Source organism: Bos indicus, chromosome 1 (assembly GCF_029378745.1).
Source record: "Bos indicus isolate NIAB-ARS_2022 breed Sahiwal x Tharparkar chromosome 1, NIAB-ARS_B.indTharparkar_mat_pri_1.0, whole genome shotgun sequence".
NCBI classification, from domain to species: Eukaryota; Metazoa; Chordata; class Mammalia; order Artiodactyla; family Bovidae; genus Bos; species Bos indicus.
Genome location: NC_091760.1, coordinates 146,559,992 through 146,577,865, shown reverse-complemented (window position 1 = coordinate 146,577,865; position 17,874 = coordinate 146,559,992). Strand labels below are relative to the sequence as shown.

Genomic DNA, 17,874 nt, shown 5'->3' with positions numbered 1-17,874 from the left:
GATGACTGGGCAGGAAGGTGACCCCGTTGGGGCCTGGGGAGTCATGTGGGTGAGCACAGAGCAGGAGGCTGTGTCTTTCAGGCCTCCCAACCCCATCAGAACAGGGCAAGTCCTGGGCTGGAATAATCCAGGGATGGTGGTCCAGGGAGCCACCATGGAACTGTGTCACAAATCAGGACAGCCAGGGAGGGACGTGTGGCCAACAGGGCGTGCAGACGTGGCAGTCGGGGCAGCCCCACTATGACATGAACACGCCTGGAGACAGGCCCCAGACCAGGCACTGCTCACAGTTTCTCTTGCTCAGGAACAAATCAACCAAATTTGCTCTCACAGGTAATTCAGCTGAACGAGCAAAAAGACAGAGCAACTGATCAGCTACCTGCGGATGGCCACGGTGAGTGCCTCCGGCGAGCTGGCACAGGGGCAGATGACCTCTGGCCTCAGCCCTCTGGCCTGGAAGACGTTGAGGAACGCATCACAGGAGGATATGGACCCTGCATGAGACAGAGTGGACACGAGAGCTGAGCGGAAGGCCGTCAGGCACCCAGTGTGGAAGATGCCTGGCGCCAGGCCCAGACGCTGTACCCCTTCACCTCAATCAACCCATTAGTCTCATGGTGGTGGGGGGGCTGTTTCCACAAAAAACAGGATGCGTTTTCAAATCGCTAGCAAATAAGAAGCTGACTCTCACCCCTGGCGTGGAGTCTGAGGTCTGATAGCCTCGCCCACCTACTGGCAGCTGTGCCAAATGGGAGGCGACCCCGGCCACTCACAGAGCTGGAGTTGAACCTTCTGCAGCACGCGGCCCGGCCCTGTGAGCACCCGCTCCTGGATGCGCCCCGCAGCTGCAGTCTGCCAGTGGCTTCAACATGCCTCTCCCTGCACGGGCAGCCCAGCCCTTCAACCCTGCCTCTCTGCCCACTTGCCCAGCCACCGTCTATGGTGGTGCTGCCTGATCAGGGCCTAAGTCAGCACAGCCTTGCCCCCACCGGGACCAGGGCTGCACCCCGACCTGCAGCGTTCTGCCACAGGGAGGCTCAGGAAAGGAGGGAACCTGGCCATGGGTCCTTAAGTCCAGCAGAGGGCAAACAAGACAGTCCAGATCACTCAGAGCATCAGGGAAGTGATGGGCACTCAGAGTGCTGGGATCTGTGGGACGGCCGGCCTGGGGAGGGGCTCCTGGTGGCTCAGCAGCTGCGCCAAGAGTGTGGTGGAGACGCAGAGGAGCCAGCGGCCTGTGGTGCTCTGGAGGCAGGACGAGGGGCTCAGGGGCGGGTGGAGGGAATAAGAGGCTTTGGAGTGCTAGAAGGTGGGGTGCCCTCCCAACAGTCAGGTACCCAGGAGCCTAGGGTTGTCAGGGCCACGCTATACAGGGGTTCCGGGGTTGGGGGGTGGGCAGTACTCACAGGGGTTTGCACCATCAGCCACGATCAGCAGGCGCAGGGAGCTGAGGCTGACGTCCCTCTGACCTCTCTGAGCCAAGAGAGACCAATGCATGTCGCGGGACTTCACCAGTGCAGCTTGGGCTGCAGGGGAGCAGGATGTGCCTGAGTCACAGTCAGGCAGGCCCACAGAGCAGGCCACGTGCTCCCCACAGCCCACTGGGTCACGGGCAGGCAGGCCCACAGAGTAGGCCATGTGCTCCCACAGCCCAGCCTCTGGGCTTCCCCCATCTGGCCTGCCTGGAAGGCAGCTCAGTGCAGGGGCCGTTCTGACTCTCTCCCTGCCCCCACCACACCTGCCTCTTGCTCTCCAGCTGCCCTTCCCCAGCTGCCCCTCTTCGGCTGCCCTTCTCTGGCTGTCCTTCCCCGACAAGGGGGACCCTGCTCCCTCTAGCAGGAAGGGGCACTGCCAACCGCCCCCCTAGGATTCGGTTTTCATCTGTCAGACAGGGTCATCAGAGACAGCCCCCCACAGGGCACAGCCCATGTCTGCACTCCATAACTGGCAACATCATTAGTGTGGTCAACACGAATGGGGCACCCAGGACACAGCAGACCCGCCAAGCCCTGCTGGAGCAGAGCCCGGGGACACCCGGACGGTGCAGGAGTGGCCATGCTCAGGAAGCACCGACTGACTCCAGATGGACAGCAGGGTGGGTGTGGCCCTGCAGGCAGCCCCACTGCTCTGGATCATAAACTGTTTTGTTTGAACAATCAGCTTTGCTACTGGTGGCTTGAAGAGCCCTAACTTCAAATTCATGCCATCTCAAGAGCTAAGAACAGGAGCGTTTATGTGACAGCATGAAGTCAGGAGTCTACGGCCACACCGAACAGAGCCATCCTCCACGAGCCCCCTATTCCCAGCACTGGAGAGTCAGGCTGTGGGGCAGGGGGTGCCTGCCCTGGCCCCCGCCTGCAGCTCTGTGTGCTACTGTATTATTTCTTAATCACCAAAGACTAACTCAAAGACCCCTCTAAGGAAGGGCGCACAGACAGATGACATTCCTCTGTTACCTTTATACACACACACTTTCTGAATCCAGGAGAGTGGGTTCGCCTTCATCAGCGCATATGGGATGCTGACCACATGTATCCTCTTCAAGATACTCTGTGAAGAGACCCGCGGTTGTGGGGTGGGGGGCCCCACCAGGAGAGGCACAGAGAGTGTCAGAGCTCTACTCACAGCACAAGGGCTGACTCCACCAGCCACAGTGGGGCTTGGTGTTGCCCATGGGCGTAAAACGTTAGCAACCTCCCCACAGTTAGGTAGTATAGACACAGCACTCACTGTTAACACTCCATGCCACAGGCCGGCATCCCTTTTGAAATCCAGCACATTTGTTAATGTTTCAGCTGAAAGTGGACAAAGATGGTTAAACAACCAAGCGACCCTCCTCACAAGTCACATGCATTTTCAGAGACACCCTGAGATGATTACATCATCAACAAATAGGAGTTCTAGGAAACATACACAGCACTTCCAAATACCATGTCCCAACCAGTCAACAATCTTGGTAAATGTGAAAGCAGATCACACAACTGCGAGTTAGCACAGAGAACAAGCTGACTGGTCTTCTGGAAACACAGGGAGCAGCCACACTCCAGAGGCCGCAGGAGTGCACACCTCCCTCTCCTCTCCGACGTGGAGCAGAGGGCAGTGGAGGATCTCTAGTTCCCATGCCCCGCCCCAGTCTCCAGTCCCAGGACCATAGCATGCCATGTCCCTCCCCTCCCACAGGCCTCACTGGGCAAGCTCTAGGAGGGGCCAGAGAGCCACCCCAGCCCTTACCTTCTGAGTAGCCGCACGCCTGGGTCAGAGCCTGGCACTGCGCCAGCAGGGACGCATGGGACACCGCCACTCCCACCGTACTTCCCTCCTTGCTGGTTTTGTACTGAAAGATTCCAAAGCATGAGCTCATTAGGTGACATTTCTGGAGGCTGTCCTTCACTCACCACAGGTTCGACCAGAGCCCACGGTATGCCCGGGCCCTCGAGGTGATGCCCTCAGCTGACGTCAGGCTCACCCTGGGTGGGTGAGGGGCGACAGGGCACACAGGTGGTCCCCAGGGAGGCAGCAGGGGCGGCTCTGGGTGAGGCACCGTGCCTTTCTGGGGTGAAGGAAAAGCACACATGGAGGTGCCCGAGCGCGGGGCTCAGCAAGGCACTACCTCGATGTAGGCGGTCCCGGGCCCCGCATCCTGCACTGCCGGGTTCCAGTCCTTGGGGGGCTTGGTCAGGTGCTTCCCATCGATCACCAGCCAGGTGAGGGGGGGCCAGCCTGTGAGGGCAGACAGGGACATACAGAGGCAGGGTCAGAGGGCCCTGCTCCCTCCCAACACCTCTGTGTCCAACACGCTGCCCGAGCCACTGAAAGGTGGGCAGGAGCCCCCGTCTCACTTGACCTTCATGTACTTATGTTTAATGACCAGCGGCCGCCAGGCTGGTCAACACAGGTCTAGACCCTGAGCCAAGTGAGGAGCGAGATTCACCAAGGTCTAAAACAAGGCCCCACTTTTGCTGAAGGCCCCTTTGTCTCTGTAGCGGCTGCTGACAGGAAAGGACGCCCAAGGGCCCAGTTTAGCAGAGAACCCTGCCACATGCTCCCCGCCCATGGGCCCACCTTTGAAGGTCACCACCTCTCCGGTCTGAGCCTTGGGCAGGCCTTTCTGACAAGCATCCGTGGTCAGGGCCAGGGAGACGCCACAGCTGCCCAGCAGAAACCCGACCTGCTGGCTGCCAGCATCCTGCAGAAACAGAGGGGCAGGGGCTTGCTCGCACACAAGACAGCTTTTCTCAGAATGTGCAAAGCTAGACCAGGTCAACCCGAGAGGTGTGTGCATATTTCCCTCAAAAGGAAATACTTAAGTTCTTAAGTTCAAAAGATAAAGTTCTGGGTAACTGACTAATTTCTCTTAGTTTTCTTGCAAATGACACTTACTAGCATTTTAATAAACTCCAAAAATAATAGCACTGAAATTTACACTTGATTTGTGTTTGAAGTTTACAGATTAATCTGGGGAGGTCTGACCTTTAACAATCTTAATTATTTTTACACAGAATATGTCCTTCAGTAGCATTTTATCATTTCCTTCATATAAGTTTTAGAAACTCGAATCTTTCCCTAAAAACCCTGTATTCAAATATCTGCGTATCATATATATAACCCTTTGGGATATACTGCGTTTATTCACAAGTTTTACTTTGAGGATTTTCAAATTCGAATATTTCTTGCTGATAATGCTCATGTTAATAATTACCTGAACACTGGGATACAACAGGAAACTACGATTTTCTAAAATACATGTTGAGTCTACTAGAATAATACACTTTTCAGTAATCAGATTACTGGTTGCTAACTCATTTCAGTCGTGTCCGACTCTGTGTGACCCCATAGACAGCAGCCCTGGTATTTATATCTAAAGTGTAATAGCTATCTAGGACATCAGCCCCTCCCCCACTGGAAGCCACCTGTGAGCAATGAGATGTGCTCACTGTTTTGGAGGTGATCGAACACAGGAGGGTCTCAAGTCATGTGTTTATCACTGAGAAATGAGCTGTAACACATCTCTGTAATGACTGACTCATCCAGAAGTGAAAATTATTATCAAGAAGCACATCATTTTGAGAAAAGGTTTAACAGAATCTCATCAGATCCCAAATTCTATTCGTTAGAAGAAAAGACGTTCATTTCTGTTGGGATATCAGCACCAACAGGTGTTCTTGTGCCTTTCTCCCAGGGAGACACATGAAAGGGCATCTGGGTGAAGCTGCCCGGGTCTCTCTGAAGCCCGCCCGCCTGTCCTCGCCCATCAAGAGGCGCCTGGAGCAAGGACACGAAGACACCTGCACTGGATGCGGGGCTTCAGGACCAAGCCTCAGGGACCACGAACCGAGCTGGCACCACGCGCTACCTTTCTGGTGAGCGGCACTTCGATGGGGACAGGAACCAGCTCGGCCAGGAGACACCCGTAGAACGCAACCATGAACATCACTGGGTCACTATTCGGAAACACCAGCGCCACCTACGAGAGCACAAAGGAAAACCCTGCAAACCACTCGGGAAGAAGCCAGTCATCTGCATACCTGCTGATGAGACAGATTTTAGCTCAGAAAATGTTACTTTGTGTGTTAATACTTGGTTCTTAAGTTTCCACAACCATGTAACTTCTATTACATACTTTTTAGGTTAAAGTCTTTACTCCACATGTAACAAAACATGTTAAATTCCTGGGCCTAATAAAAAGCAAGTTTGGCAAAGTAAGTCCGGCTGGGTCTGCCAGTGGGTCTAAATCCACCTCCATCCACTCTGACCACTCAGGGACAGGTGTGATGGACCACCACCCACCATCAAGTAGCCCAGGACAAAAACACCTGGATATGAAAAGAGAACCCGGAATCAAAGTATATCCAAGTATCTTCCAAAAGGGAATCTGGACACTGAAGTTTAATTGGACAGATCTTCACTCAAGACTGAAACACTAACAGGGGAGAGTGGGGGGCACAGAATACCTCAGCAAGACCCTGCCCCCAACACCTGCCCTCTCCCTCTGAGTCTCCACAGGGTGTCCACTCCCTGCTTTCATCTGGTCATCATGCTGCCACAGTTTAAATTATACGTTCTCAGGACTTACCTGGTGGTCCAGTGGTTAAGACTTCACATTCCCAACGCAGGGGACTGAGGTTTGATCCCTGGTCAGGGAACTAGATCCCATATGCCACAAGCATGGCCCCCAAAATTACATATTCTATTTACCTTACATATTTATTAAAAAATTTTTTTGAACACAGAGATTTAAAATGACAAAAAGCACTAATGAAAAAGAGCACCCTGTACTCTTCCCCACCCCACAAGGCAACCACTTCTAACACATCTTAAACCCTCCCCTTGGCCAACTCTCTCGTCTTTTCAGACACTATGCTCATCTTGCTGCATCTCATGTCTGAAGGTATTAGGCGCTTTACTTCCTTTTATAGCAGACGAACCCTGAGCCCTCTGCCCTCTTCCCCTCGCTCTTCTCCCATCATCCCAATTTCCATGTCTTACAATATCTGGTTAAATCAAAAGCTATTTAGGAATATTTGTAATGCCATAACATTGTAGTAAGTGTGCTTGAAACCTAAATGGTAAGCCAGAATAGTTTATGAGGAGACTGTTAACACAGAGCCTTGGATAACTAATAACCCTTGAATAAGACAAAACTTCATCTATATTCATTCTGTACTTGAGGTCTGGAAATCAAGTTTCTAACAAGTTTCTTGAAAATGGCAAAGATCTCCTTTGAAGGGTGATGTTAATAAGCGTTTGTCCCACTAAAAGGATTGTGAGCCTTGAGACTGGATGTTTGGTAGAGCATATACGTGAATATTCATTGGAAGGACTGATGCTGATTCTGAAGCTCCAATACTTTGGCTACCTGATGCGAAGAACTGACTCATTGGAAAAGACCCTGATGCTGAGAAAGACTGAAGGCAGGAGGAGAAGGGGACAACAGAGGATGAGATGGTTGGATGGCATCACCGATTTGATAGACATGAATTTGAGCAAGCTCTGGGAGTTGGTGATGGACAGGGAAGCCTGGCATGCTGCAGTCCATGGGGCTGCAAAGAGTTGGACATGAATGAGCGACTGATTTGAACACATTTTTAGAGAATCTCTTATAAAGAGTTGTGTCTGTTCAATTTTATAAAAGACATTATAACAGGAGGATGAACTTGCCACCCACCTCCGATCACTAACTCTCTAACTGTGATCTCGTCAGCTTTTTTATAACTAACCCAACTACGTGGATCCACTTTCAAGTCAATAGAGTATCTGTAAGTATGTCCTTGCAAGAACTTACCTCCAGAGAAAGAAATGAGTGATTCTCAGACTCCCTGTAAAGCACAACAGGAGCCCGGGTTTCCAGCAGGTCTGTCCTAAAGCATCAGGTACATAAGGTATCGTCTGGTACTGCTCAAACTTCTACAGCCAAGCCCCGCCCTGTCTTCTGGTGGGACAGTCACTGTCTCTTTCACCAGCTTCATTCCCTATGTGCACCAGCCAGCTTTCTCAGAAATGCTCCACTGGGTTGTCAAACCCAGGCAGTAGTATTTCCAAATAACTAGCCAGGCAGGTAAGCTCACGGTTTCATGAGCTGCTGACCAGTCGGCCCACCTGGGGTGTCATCCTCCTGATCTCGGTTGGGCTGCTTCTTGGTCTGCAGCTTGAGGTCACCCTGGTAGCTCTCCTGTCTGACCAGTTACTCCTATGCTGAAGCACTTCTTCTGTTAACTTCCCGAGACAGTCCATCAGAGCCAACTGTCTGAGTGCCGCCTGTCTGAAAACGGCACCCCGTCCTCACCTCTGTGACTGTCTGAGTGCTGCCTGTCTGAAAACAGTGCCGGTCCTCACCTCTGAGACTATCTGAGTGCTGCCTGTGTGAAAACAGTACCTGTCCTCACCTCTGTGACTGAGAGCTGCCTGTCTGAAAACAGTGCCACGTCCTCACCTCTGTGACTGTCTGAGTGCTTCCTGTCTGAAAACAGTGCCCCATCCTCACCTCTGTCTGTCTGAGGGCTGCCTATCTGAAAACAGTCCCCCATCCTCACCTCTGTCTGTCTGAGGGCTGCCTGTCTGAAAACAGTCCCCCATCCTTACCTCTGTGACTGTCTGAGTGCCGCCTGTCTGAAAACACTGCTCGTCCTCACCTCTGTGACTGTCTGAGAGCTGCCTGTCTGAAAACACTGCCCGTCCTCACCTCTCTGACTGTCTGAGTGCTGCCTGTCTGAAAACACTGCCCCGTCCTCACCTCTCTGACGGTCTGAGTGCTGCCTGTCTGAAAACAGTGCCCCGTCCTCAGCTCTATGACTGTCTAAGGCCTACGTGTCTGAAAACAGTGCCCCGTCCTCAGCTCTGTGACTGTCTGAGGCCTACGTGTCTGAAAACAGTGCCCCGTCCTCACCTCTGTGACTGTCTGAGTGCTGCCTGTCTGAAAACACTGCCCATCCTCACCTCTGTGACTGAGCGCTGCCTGTCTGAAAACAACGCCCCATCCTTACCTCTGTGACTGTCTGAGTGCCTCCTGTCTGAAAACACTGCCCCATCCTTACCTCTGTCTGTCTGAGTGCTGCCTGTCTGAAAACAGTGCCATCCTCACCTCTGTGACTGTCTGAGCGCTGCCTGTCTGAAAACAGTGCCCCATCCTCAGCTCTGTGACAGTCTGAATGCTGCCTGTCTGAAAACAGTGCCCCATCCTCACCTCTGTTACTGGCTGAGTGCCACCTGTCTGAAAACGCTGCTCTGTCCTCATTTCTGAGATTGTCTGAGTGCTGCCTGTCTGAAAACGCTGCCCCATCCTCACCTCTGTGACTGCCTGAGTGCTGCCTGTCTGAAAACACTGCCCATCCTCACCTCTCTGACTGAGTGCTGCCTGTCTGAAAACAGTGCCCCGTCCTCACCTCTGTGACTGTCTGAGCGCTGCCTGTCTGAAAACTGTGCCCCATCCTTAGCTCTGTGACTGGCTGAGTGCCGCCTGTCTGAAAACGCTGCCCTGTCCTCACCTCTGAGACTGTCTGAGCGCTGCCTGTCTGAAAACACTGCCCGTCCTCACCTCTCTGACTGACTGAGTGCTGCCTGTCTGAAAACAATGCCCTGTCCTCATCGTTGTTGACTGCCCAGGAACAGACCTGAAGGTTGAAAATACTGCTCCGTGTCCTCCAGTATCACACCAAGAAGCCCAGCTCTGGGGCTGCTGGGCCTTCCCAGACAGCCCACTCTCCCTGAAAGCTGAATCCACCTTCCAGTACCTGGGTCGGTGCCTCGGTGTGGGCCCCTGAACCCCCACAGGTCCTTGACTCCAGCTCTGGAAATGGTCTGACATCACTATTACGATGCAATATTTCCCTCTCTCCTCTAGAAGTTATCTTAGAGGGCAGCCTTCATGATCAAGTCTAACCTGAACTGTTCCTCCTACTTTCCATCTCTCAGTCTCCCCTACTAGTATCTTTTCCTTGATTTATAGAGCTAAATCCTCATATCAGATCTCCAGGGATGTTAACGCTAATATTTTTAAAAACTTATTTTCAGGGTCTATCTTTCCTCCAAGCTGGTTTGTTTCCTCTTCCTCCCTCCCTTTCTTCCCCAGTTCAGTTCAGTTCAGTCGCTCAGTCGTATCTGACTCTTTGTGACCCCATGGACTGCAGCACATGAGGCTTCCCTGTCCATCACCAACTCCCAGAGCCTGCTCAGACTCATGTCCATCAAATTGGTGATGCCATCCAACCTCCCATCCTCTGTCATCCCCTTCTCCTCCTGCCTTCAATCTTGCCCAGCATCAGGGTCTTTTCCATTGAGTCAGTTCTTTGCATCAGGTGGCCAAAGTATTAGAGCATCAGCATCAGTCCTTCCAATGAACATTCAGGACTGATTTCCTTTCGGGTTGACTGGTTTGATCTTGCAGTCCAAGGGACTCTCAAGAGTCTTCTCTAACACCACAGGTTTGAAAGCATCAGTTCTTCAGTGCTCAGCTTTCTTTATGGTCTCTCACATCCATACATGACTACTGGAAAAACCACAGCTTTGACTAGACGGACCTTTGTTGGCAAAATAATGCCTCTGCTTTTTAATATGCTGTCTAGGTTGGTCGTAGCTTTTATTTCAAGGAGCAAGCATCTTTTAATTTCATGGCTGCAACCACCATCTGCAGTGATTTTGGAGCCCAGAAAAATAAAGTCTCGCTGTTTTCCATTGTTTCCCCACCTATTTGCCATGAAGTGATGGGACTGGATGCCATGATCTTAGTTTTCTGAATGTTGAGCTTTAAGCCAACTTTTTCACTCTCCTCTTTCACTTTCATCAAGATGCTCTTTAGTTTTTCATCACTTTCTGCCATAAGGGTGGTATCGTCTGTGTACCTGAGGATATTGATATTTCTCCCAGCAATCTCGATTCCAGCTTGTGCTTCATGCAGCCTGACATTTCGCATGATGTACTCTGCATATAAGTTAAATAAGCAGGGTGACAATATACAGCCTTGACGTATCCCTTTCCCGATTTGGACCCAGTCATTGTTCCGGGTCCGGTTCTCACTGCTGCTTCCTGCCCTGCATGCAGGTTTCTCAGGAGGCAGGGCAGGTGGTCTGGTGTCCCATCTCTTGAAGAATTTCCCACAGTTTCTTGTGACCTTTCTCCCCCACCTCCCCTTTAATTTTTCTGCCCATTTCTTGGACCTTTGGTTCTTCTCTTTCACACGCAAGTTTCTGTCCTTACATATCCTTGGCTGCTGATTTACATTAAAGACTGAGGCACCTGGAGAGCTGCCTGAAACTCAGCACCACCCTGTCTACTCACAGCGCTTCTGCTGGGTGCGCTGACCTCAGGCGCCCCTCCTCACAGGGATGGCCCTGCTGAGCAGGCTGGTTTTCACCATTCGGACTCCCTGTTATGCATGGCCTCCTCATGTCTGGCTCAGTCTGCGAAGAGCAGTGCTGCAGGCAGAACTTCCCACAATGGCAGAAACGTTCCTTCTCAACATTCCTTCTCTATCAAATATGCTAGCTGTCGGTCACAATCAGTGACGGATCCCTGGAAACAGGATTCGCGCAACTCTTGGGTTAATTTGAACAGCGCATGTAGTCACCGCCGACCAGTGCAGGATGAGGAACTGCACTGGGGGGAGTGCAGCTCAACAGCCTCCTCTGTGTTCCATTCTGGCCAGTGGGAAAGAGGGGGCTTCCTGCCACACGGAACAGGGAAGGAGATGAATACAAAACACCCAGAATTTCAAAGTAACATCAGTGATTCCTCACAAAATATGAGCTTTGGAAATGTAACATTAATACCTGACATTAATATTTTTATTAAAACCAACATATATGAAGCAGAAGAGAAAAGAAGTTGAAGAATCAGAGACTGTGCAGTGAGTGAGAAAAAAAGGAAGCATCATTTTATCTACATCAACACAAACTTTCTCAGCGTTCAGTACTTTTCACTGCTGACTTAAACCCTTTGTGTTAATGCTGTGAGTCAAAACAATCGACAGAGCACTGCTACCATCAGAACGGATTTTTGGCCTCCGCTCTCACTCCCTCCCTCCAACAAAGGTTCATTGGGTTACTTACTCTGTCTCCAGGTTTAAGCAGTGGTTCGTTCTTATTAGTCAGTTTATTAAGTAGCGTATAAGCTAGTTTTAAACTTCGACTCCAAAGTTTGCCTAAAATAAAATAAAAATACTAACAATGTAAAATTTAAGAAACTAATAGTTACCATTTTAATGTAGCAATCATAATACTTCATTATATACCATTATTACTCTATTGTGAAAATGCAGATATTAATAGTTGCCAGTGATAGTTATTTTGCACAATGCGATAATGAACATCATAGTTTTCTCTTAGAAACAAGTTACAGATTTATTTTTCTTAACAGAAAAATAAAACATTTTATTATAAAAAAATTCAGAATACAGAAAAGCCAGCTGAAAAAAAGCATTCTTTCTGTTATGTACTTATGTGTATACACACACATAAGATGCATAATTTTTAAAAATGGGATCATATTGACACTTCACTCTTATTTCAATCAACTGTGAATCACGGTGAATGCATTTTCATTCCACTATGTCTCACTCATCCCCTTACACAAGTGGCACGCAGTTCATTTCACCTCTACAACAATAATTCACGAGGTGGGTCCTATCTTCATTTCTGCTCTTCATTCAAGAGAACAGTCAGGGAGATGCCAGGTGACTCGGTAGTGCCATGGCTGCTGGAGAGGTGCATCTGGACCCCTCACACACATACACTACAATATACCACACATACACGTCACATACACACATTGGCATAGACACCACACACACATCATGCACACACACCACACACACACACCACATGTGTCCACAGACACCATGCACACACTCCCTCCAGCAGGTGGCAGGTCTCTACATGGATGGGAGAACAGCAGTGCTCGAGCCCAGGAGGGGAGGAGAAGGCCAGCCGTGCAGCCGTAAGCAGCCAGGACACATGGCCGGCAACACTTGTAGCACAAGCTGCTGACAAGTACAGACATCCAGAACACAAAAATGCTACAAAGAGCCCTGTGTAAAAATGTGCAGAAGACTCAACAGCATTTAACAAAAGAGAAAACCTAAAGGATGAAAACAGGAAAAGACTGCGACATACCAGCCATCACCAGATTAGCACCACAATGACTATCACTGTGTTCTCAGCAGATTAGCTCAACGTTAGGCTGCCAAAGGGAGGGAGAGGGACTCACACAGCAGGCAGCTGACTGCAAACTGGAAAGGTCTGGAATTACCTGACAAAGGTAAAAACGTCATTATCCTAGACCGAGCTAGCGCCTCCTCTCCTAATATTAATACATGCTCTACAAGAACGCATGCTTGTGTACCAGGCAGCACTGACTGTAACAATCAAGATAGAAATGACCCAACATCCACCAACAGTATGATGGATACATATACTCTGAAATAGTATTCATTCCTCAATGGAAATGAATGAGCCACAACTATATACAACAATACCGGTGACTCTTAATGCATATAGTAAGAGGCTCCACTGCCAAGCAGGAATGGGCAGTGATGGCAGACCAGCATTCCCATCCAAAATGATTTTAAAGCTGGATAAAATGCAAGACCATCTGCTGGGGGAGTTGACTCCAGGGAAACCCCTGGGGAGGGGAGCTGATCTTCCACAGCTGTTCTTGCAAAAACTGGGGGGTTTGGGGTCCTGCCACCCATAGGACATCAGTGCTTCATGGTCTTATGTCCATCAATTGCTGCTGCTGGGGCATGGAGACCAGGGCCCCAAGAACACTGAATCCCAGGGCCGTGCATGGAGGTGGAAGCCTTGCAGAAGCCATTCAGAGCCCTCAAGTTGCTATGTAAGACAAAGATTGCGGATGGGATCACTCAGAATACACCAGTTTAGAGAATCTGAATAAAGGAAAACAGAAAATCTCCAAACTGAAGTATATATAAAAAAGAACACAAAACATAAAAAAAGATTTATTAAAGGCACACGGGACTCAGAGAGGTATTAATATAAATGTAATCAGAGTCCCAGAAGGACAGGAGAAATAAATGGGGAAGAAACACTATATCAAGAACTTATGGGTGTAAGTTTCCAGAAACTGATGAAAGATACCACTCCATAGATTTAAGAAGGCGTGTGGTCCCCCAGCAGAAGCTTCCAAAGAACATCACAGCTAAATGCATCACAGCAAGACAGACACAAGGCAGAGCCAAAAGCCACAGGGGAACGAGACAACCCATCATCCAGAGAGTCACAGCAACCTAGCCTCTCACTTCTCAGAAGCCATCTCCAAGCCTGCAGAGTCCAACAACCCTGACCCCCTTCTAAGAGGGAGATGCAGGAAGTCCCGCAGCCAGAGGAGAGGTTATGGGGGAAACACAGGGAGGTGAGAGGGAACATTTAGCCAAGGAAGGAAAATAGCATGAGTCCTGACTTAAGAAGCAGAGCAGTGAATGGTGTCTTATGGGCGTAATGGATACAGACTTAAGATGCAGGACAAGGAGGCAAGGGCCTCAGGCCGGGATCTTCAGCAAGCACCAAGGCAGAGCGAGGCTAGAGAAGGGCCCGTGAAGGGGAGAGTGGACAGTGGCCTTGCAGCCCCTGCAGGCCTCTCCCAAGGACAGTCCTGGCTGAGCAGGACACAGGCCCTGTCCTTACCCCTCATGCAACCTGGACCTGAAAGTTGAATTGGATAGGTGAAGGCTGTCCTCACAAGTGGGCAGCAAGCTCCTTTCCTAAAGAATTGCAGACCCATCTCTTTAATGAGCACAGGTACAAAGCCTACAAACAACATACCGGCAATCAGAACTCAGGCATTTACTTAAAGATATTAGGGCCAAGTGGGATCTATTCTAGGAATGCACGGGCTGCTTAACATTTGAAAATTATTCAATGGAACTTATCAACATCTGTTAGATCATAGAAAAAGCAAGAAAATTCCAGAAAACACATCTGCTTCACTGACAACATTAAAGCCTTTGACTGTGTGGATCACAACAAACTGTAGAAAATTCTTAAAAACACAGAAATACCAGACCACTTTACCTGCCTCCTGAGAAACTTGTATGCAGGTCAAGAAGCAACAGTTAGAAGCAGACATGGAACAATGAACTAGTTCAAAACTGGGAAAGGAGTGCATCTATACTGTATATGACTCACAAGCTGAAATCAAGAGAGAAATAGCAACAACCTCAGACATGCAGACGACACCACGCTAATGGCAGAAAATGAAGAGGAATTAAAGAGACTTTTGATGAGGGTGAAAGAGGAGAGTGAAAAAGCTGCCCTAAAACTCAACATTCAAAAAACTAAGATTATGGCATCTGGTCCCATCACTTTATGGCAAATAGAAGAGGGAAAAGGGAAAGCAGTGACGGATTTTATTTTCTTGGGCTCCCAAATCACTGCAGACAGGGACTAGAGCCACGAAATTACAAAAACGCTAGCTCCTTGGAAGAAAAGCCATGACAAACCTAGATAGCATATTAAAAAGCAGAGACATCAACTTTGCCGACAAAGGTCCATATAGTTAAAGCTATGGTTTTTCCAGTAGTCATGTATGGATATGAGAGTTGGACCATAAAGAAGGCTGAGTGCCAAAGAATTGATGCTTTTTAACTGTGGTGCTGGAGAAGAATCTTGAGAGTCTGTTCGACAGCAAGGAGATCCAACCAGTCCATCCTAAAGGAGATCAGTCTTGAATATCCATTGGAAGGACTGATGCTAAAGCTGAAGCTCCAATACTTTAGCCACTTGATGCAAACAGCCCACTCACTGGAAAAGACCCTGACGCTGGGAAAGACTGACGGCAGGAGGAGAAGTGGGCGACAAGAGGATGAGATGGTTGGATGGCATCACCAGCTCAATGGACATGAGTTTGAGCAAGCTCTGGGAGATGGTGAAGGACAGGGAAGCCTGGCATGCTGCAGTCCATCAGGTCGCAAGGAGTCAGACTCAACAGAGGGACAGAACAACAGCAACTCACCAAACTAGTAGAGGAGGACAGAGAAGTCATGTGAGCATCGTGACGAAGCAGAAAAAACCAATGCATGTCAAACAGCTATTAGCAAATTAGGAATAGAAGTGAACTTTATTAACCTGATGAAGAATTTCTACCATAAAACAAGCAAAAAAGCTACAGTCAACATCTGCATCAAGACCAAGTGCTGTCCATCTAAAACAGGAAAGGGCTCATGCTGCACTGGTGGCTCCAGCCAAGGTGAGGCAGGGACAGAAGCACTAGGAAGGCCAGGATGACGCATCACTGCCCCTAGGTACTAGACTGTGAACAGGATGCTCAGGACTACTTGCTAAGAGATCAAAAAGAACTAACGCATCACTTTAGCAAGATCACTAGATACAAAGTCACTGTTCAAAAAAGCAATTGCTTTTCTATATACAGGCAACAAGGCGTAGAAAAAACTTACTCATTCCATTCCAACAGGAATAAATCCAACAAGATTCCTGGACTCAAAAGTATAAATCTCCACTGAGAGAAACTAAAGCAGACCTTGAAAGGGGAACATTCCAGGGCTGTGAACTGGAGGATTCCACAATCACAACACTGATGGGTTCAATGCAGTGTCAGTCACTATCCTGGAGGATTTTTTCTGGAATGGATGGAATGATTCTAAAGTTTACTTGGAAATTCAAAGAGCCAAGAAGAGTCAAGGAAATCCTGAGAATCGATCGCAGAGCAGACGGACTGACATCCGACACTGACTCACAGCTCCAGTGACTCAGGAAGCCAGTACGGATGGCAGATGGTGAGACAGAACAGACCCACAAGCACATCTCTCACCTGGTGAAAAGCCGTTGGACTGCAAAGCCATCCCTGGGGGAAGCACTGTTTCTCACCAATGATCATGGATCAATTACATTCAGAGGAGAGAAAATGAGTCCAAGTTCACCCCACAAAAAAGAAAACTGCAAATAGATCGTAGCCCTAAGTGTGAAAAGAAAAAGGCGTCTCCAGATGAGAAGGCAGGAGAAAACCTGTGTGACCTAAGGTTCGGCAAAGGCTTCCGATGCTGGACAGAAAGCACAGAGAAGGGGGAAGATAAGTAAATTAGACTGCATTAGGCTAAGGCCTCTCGTTTATCTAAAGTCACAGTGAAAAGTGTTAAAAGGCAGTACAGAGGGTGGGAGAATTCATTTGCAAAACATGTACTGGAGAAAAGGCGCCTGACTGAAACGTAAAAAGCATCAGCAAATGGACAGAGAAATGAGCTGAAGATTCGGGTGCTTCCTAGAAGGAGGGCTCACGTAGCCCACAAGCACATGAAGAGCACCCTCTGCACCAGGAAGCCAGTCAGCACTCAACTGGGCACCATGATGCACACTCCCCAGGAAGGAGAAAGGAGACGGCCCAGCACTGGGTGGGGGTGTGGGAAGTGCCCGGCAGCTCAGCCCATGCCCACAGCAGCACAGATGCCTATACACATCCACCGAAGACCCACAAAGGATGATCACAATAGTACAACACACAGCAGCCCCGCTGTGGACACAACCCAGATGTCCACCGACTGTGCAGCGTGGACGTCAGCAGATGGGTGAAACAACACCCATGGATGAGAATGAACTGACCACACAGTGCATGGGTGAGTCTCAGACAGCGCCAAGCATGATGCAGCCCAGGCACGTGGGACCTGCTCACACCAGTGGTCAACAGGGCACTGGCCTTGGCTGTGGGCGATGCCAGCCTGGGTACCAGGAGTACCTGAGGGCCAAGTGTTCCATGAAAACACACTGAGCCCAAAGTACACGATTTGTGTTATGTAAAAACGAAGATGGAACCAAAAAATGCCAAACAAAAAAAACAAACACTGCTTGATGCCATTTTTACAAAGTTCAAAATGAAACAAAACTGAACTCCACTGGTCAGAAAGGCACACACAGACGTGGAGTACAGGGGGTGGTCGCCGCTGCTGGGAAGGGTAGCGGGTGGGACGGTGAGGCAAGGCTGTTTCCCCACCCACTGTGTCAGCTCGTCAGGAATCTGCTCTCCCCTGCCCCGCGAGCTCATATCTGTGTGGCCCCTCAGCCTCCTGCTGACACTTGCCATAGGTGAGGGTGTAGACGGCCTTCCCGGCGGTGTCCAGAGCAGTCAGGCACGGGGCTTTGGGCTGTGTGGTACCCCACTGCTGCAGGGCGGCCAGCAGCGAGGGCGGCCAGGAGCTCTCGGCCAGGGGCTCCCCTCGCAGCACCGCCATCTGGCTGCCCTCGGGCTTCGGCTGGTTCGGATCTGGCTGCTGCACTACAAGCAAAACGGACATGTGAAGACCAGCATTTCTATAACCAGGCACACGCTCTGCTTGTTAGGCCTCACGTTTTATCTTTCTCTTCTTCAAAAGCACCAACTCTAAAAAAGCTACCATCATTTCTCTAGATTTCCTTATTG

The 17,874-nt window shown here is 49.7% G+C and overlaps 1 protein-coding gene across 6 annotated transcripts in view; it reads right to left on the bottom strand.

The window, feature by feature from the left end:
• Positions 1 to 17,874, bottom strand: part of DIP2A (disco interacting protein 2 homolog A) — a 121,661-nt gene that overhangs the window by 57,716 nt on the left and 46,071 nt on the right. For all 6 annotated transcript variants that reach the window (XM_070796457.1, XM_070796475.1, XM_070796442.1 and 3 more), the window contains 10 exons: positions 17,536 to 17,730; positions 11,541 to 11,632; positions 5,354 to 5,464; positions 4,063 to 4,186; positions 3,611 to 3,720; positions 3,232 to 3,334; positions 2,731 to 2,795; positions 2,457 to 2,550; positions 1,407 to 1,526; positions 380 to 494 (listed from right to left, as the gene is read on the bottom strand). In XM_070796457.1, coding sequence (XP_070652558.1) covers positions 380 to 494; positions 1,407 to 1,526; positions 2,457 to 2,550; positions 2,731 to 2,795; positions 3,232 to 3,334; positions 3,611 to 3,720; positions 4,063 to 4,186; positions 5,354 to 5,464; positions 11,541 to 11,632; positions 17,536 to 17,730 — 1,129 coding nt within the window. The remainder of the gene's footprint in view (positions 1 to 379; positions 495 to 1,406; positions 1,527 to 2,456; positions 2,551 to 2,730; positions 2,796 to 3,231; positions 3,335 to 3,610; positions 3,721 to 4,062; positions 4,187 to 5,353; positions 5,465 to 11,540; positions 11,633 to 17,535; positions 17,731 to 17,874) is intronic.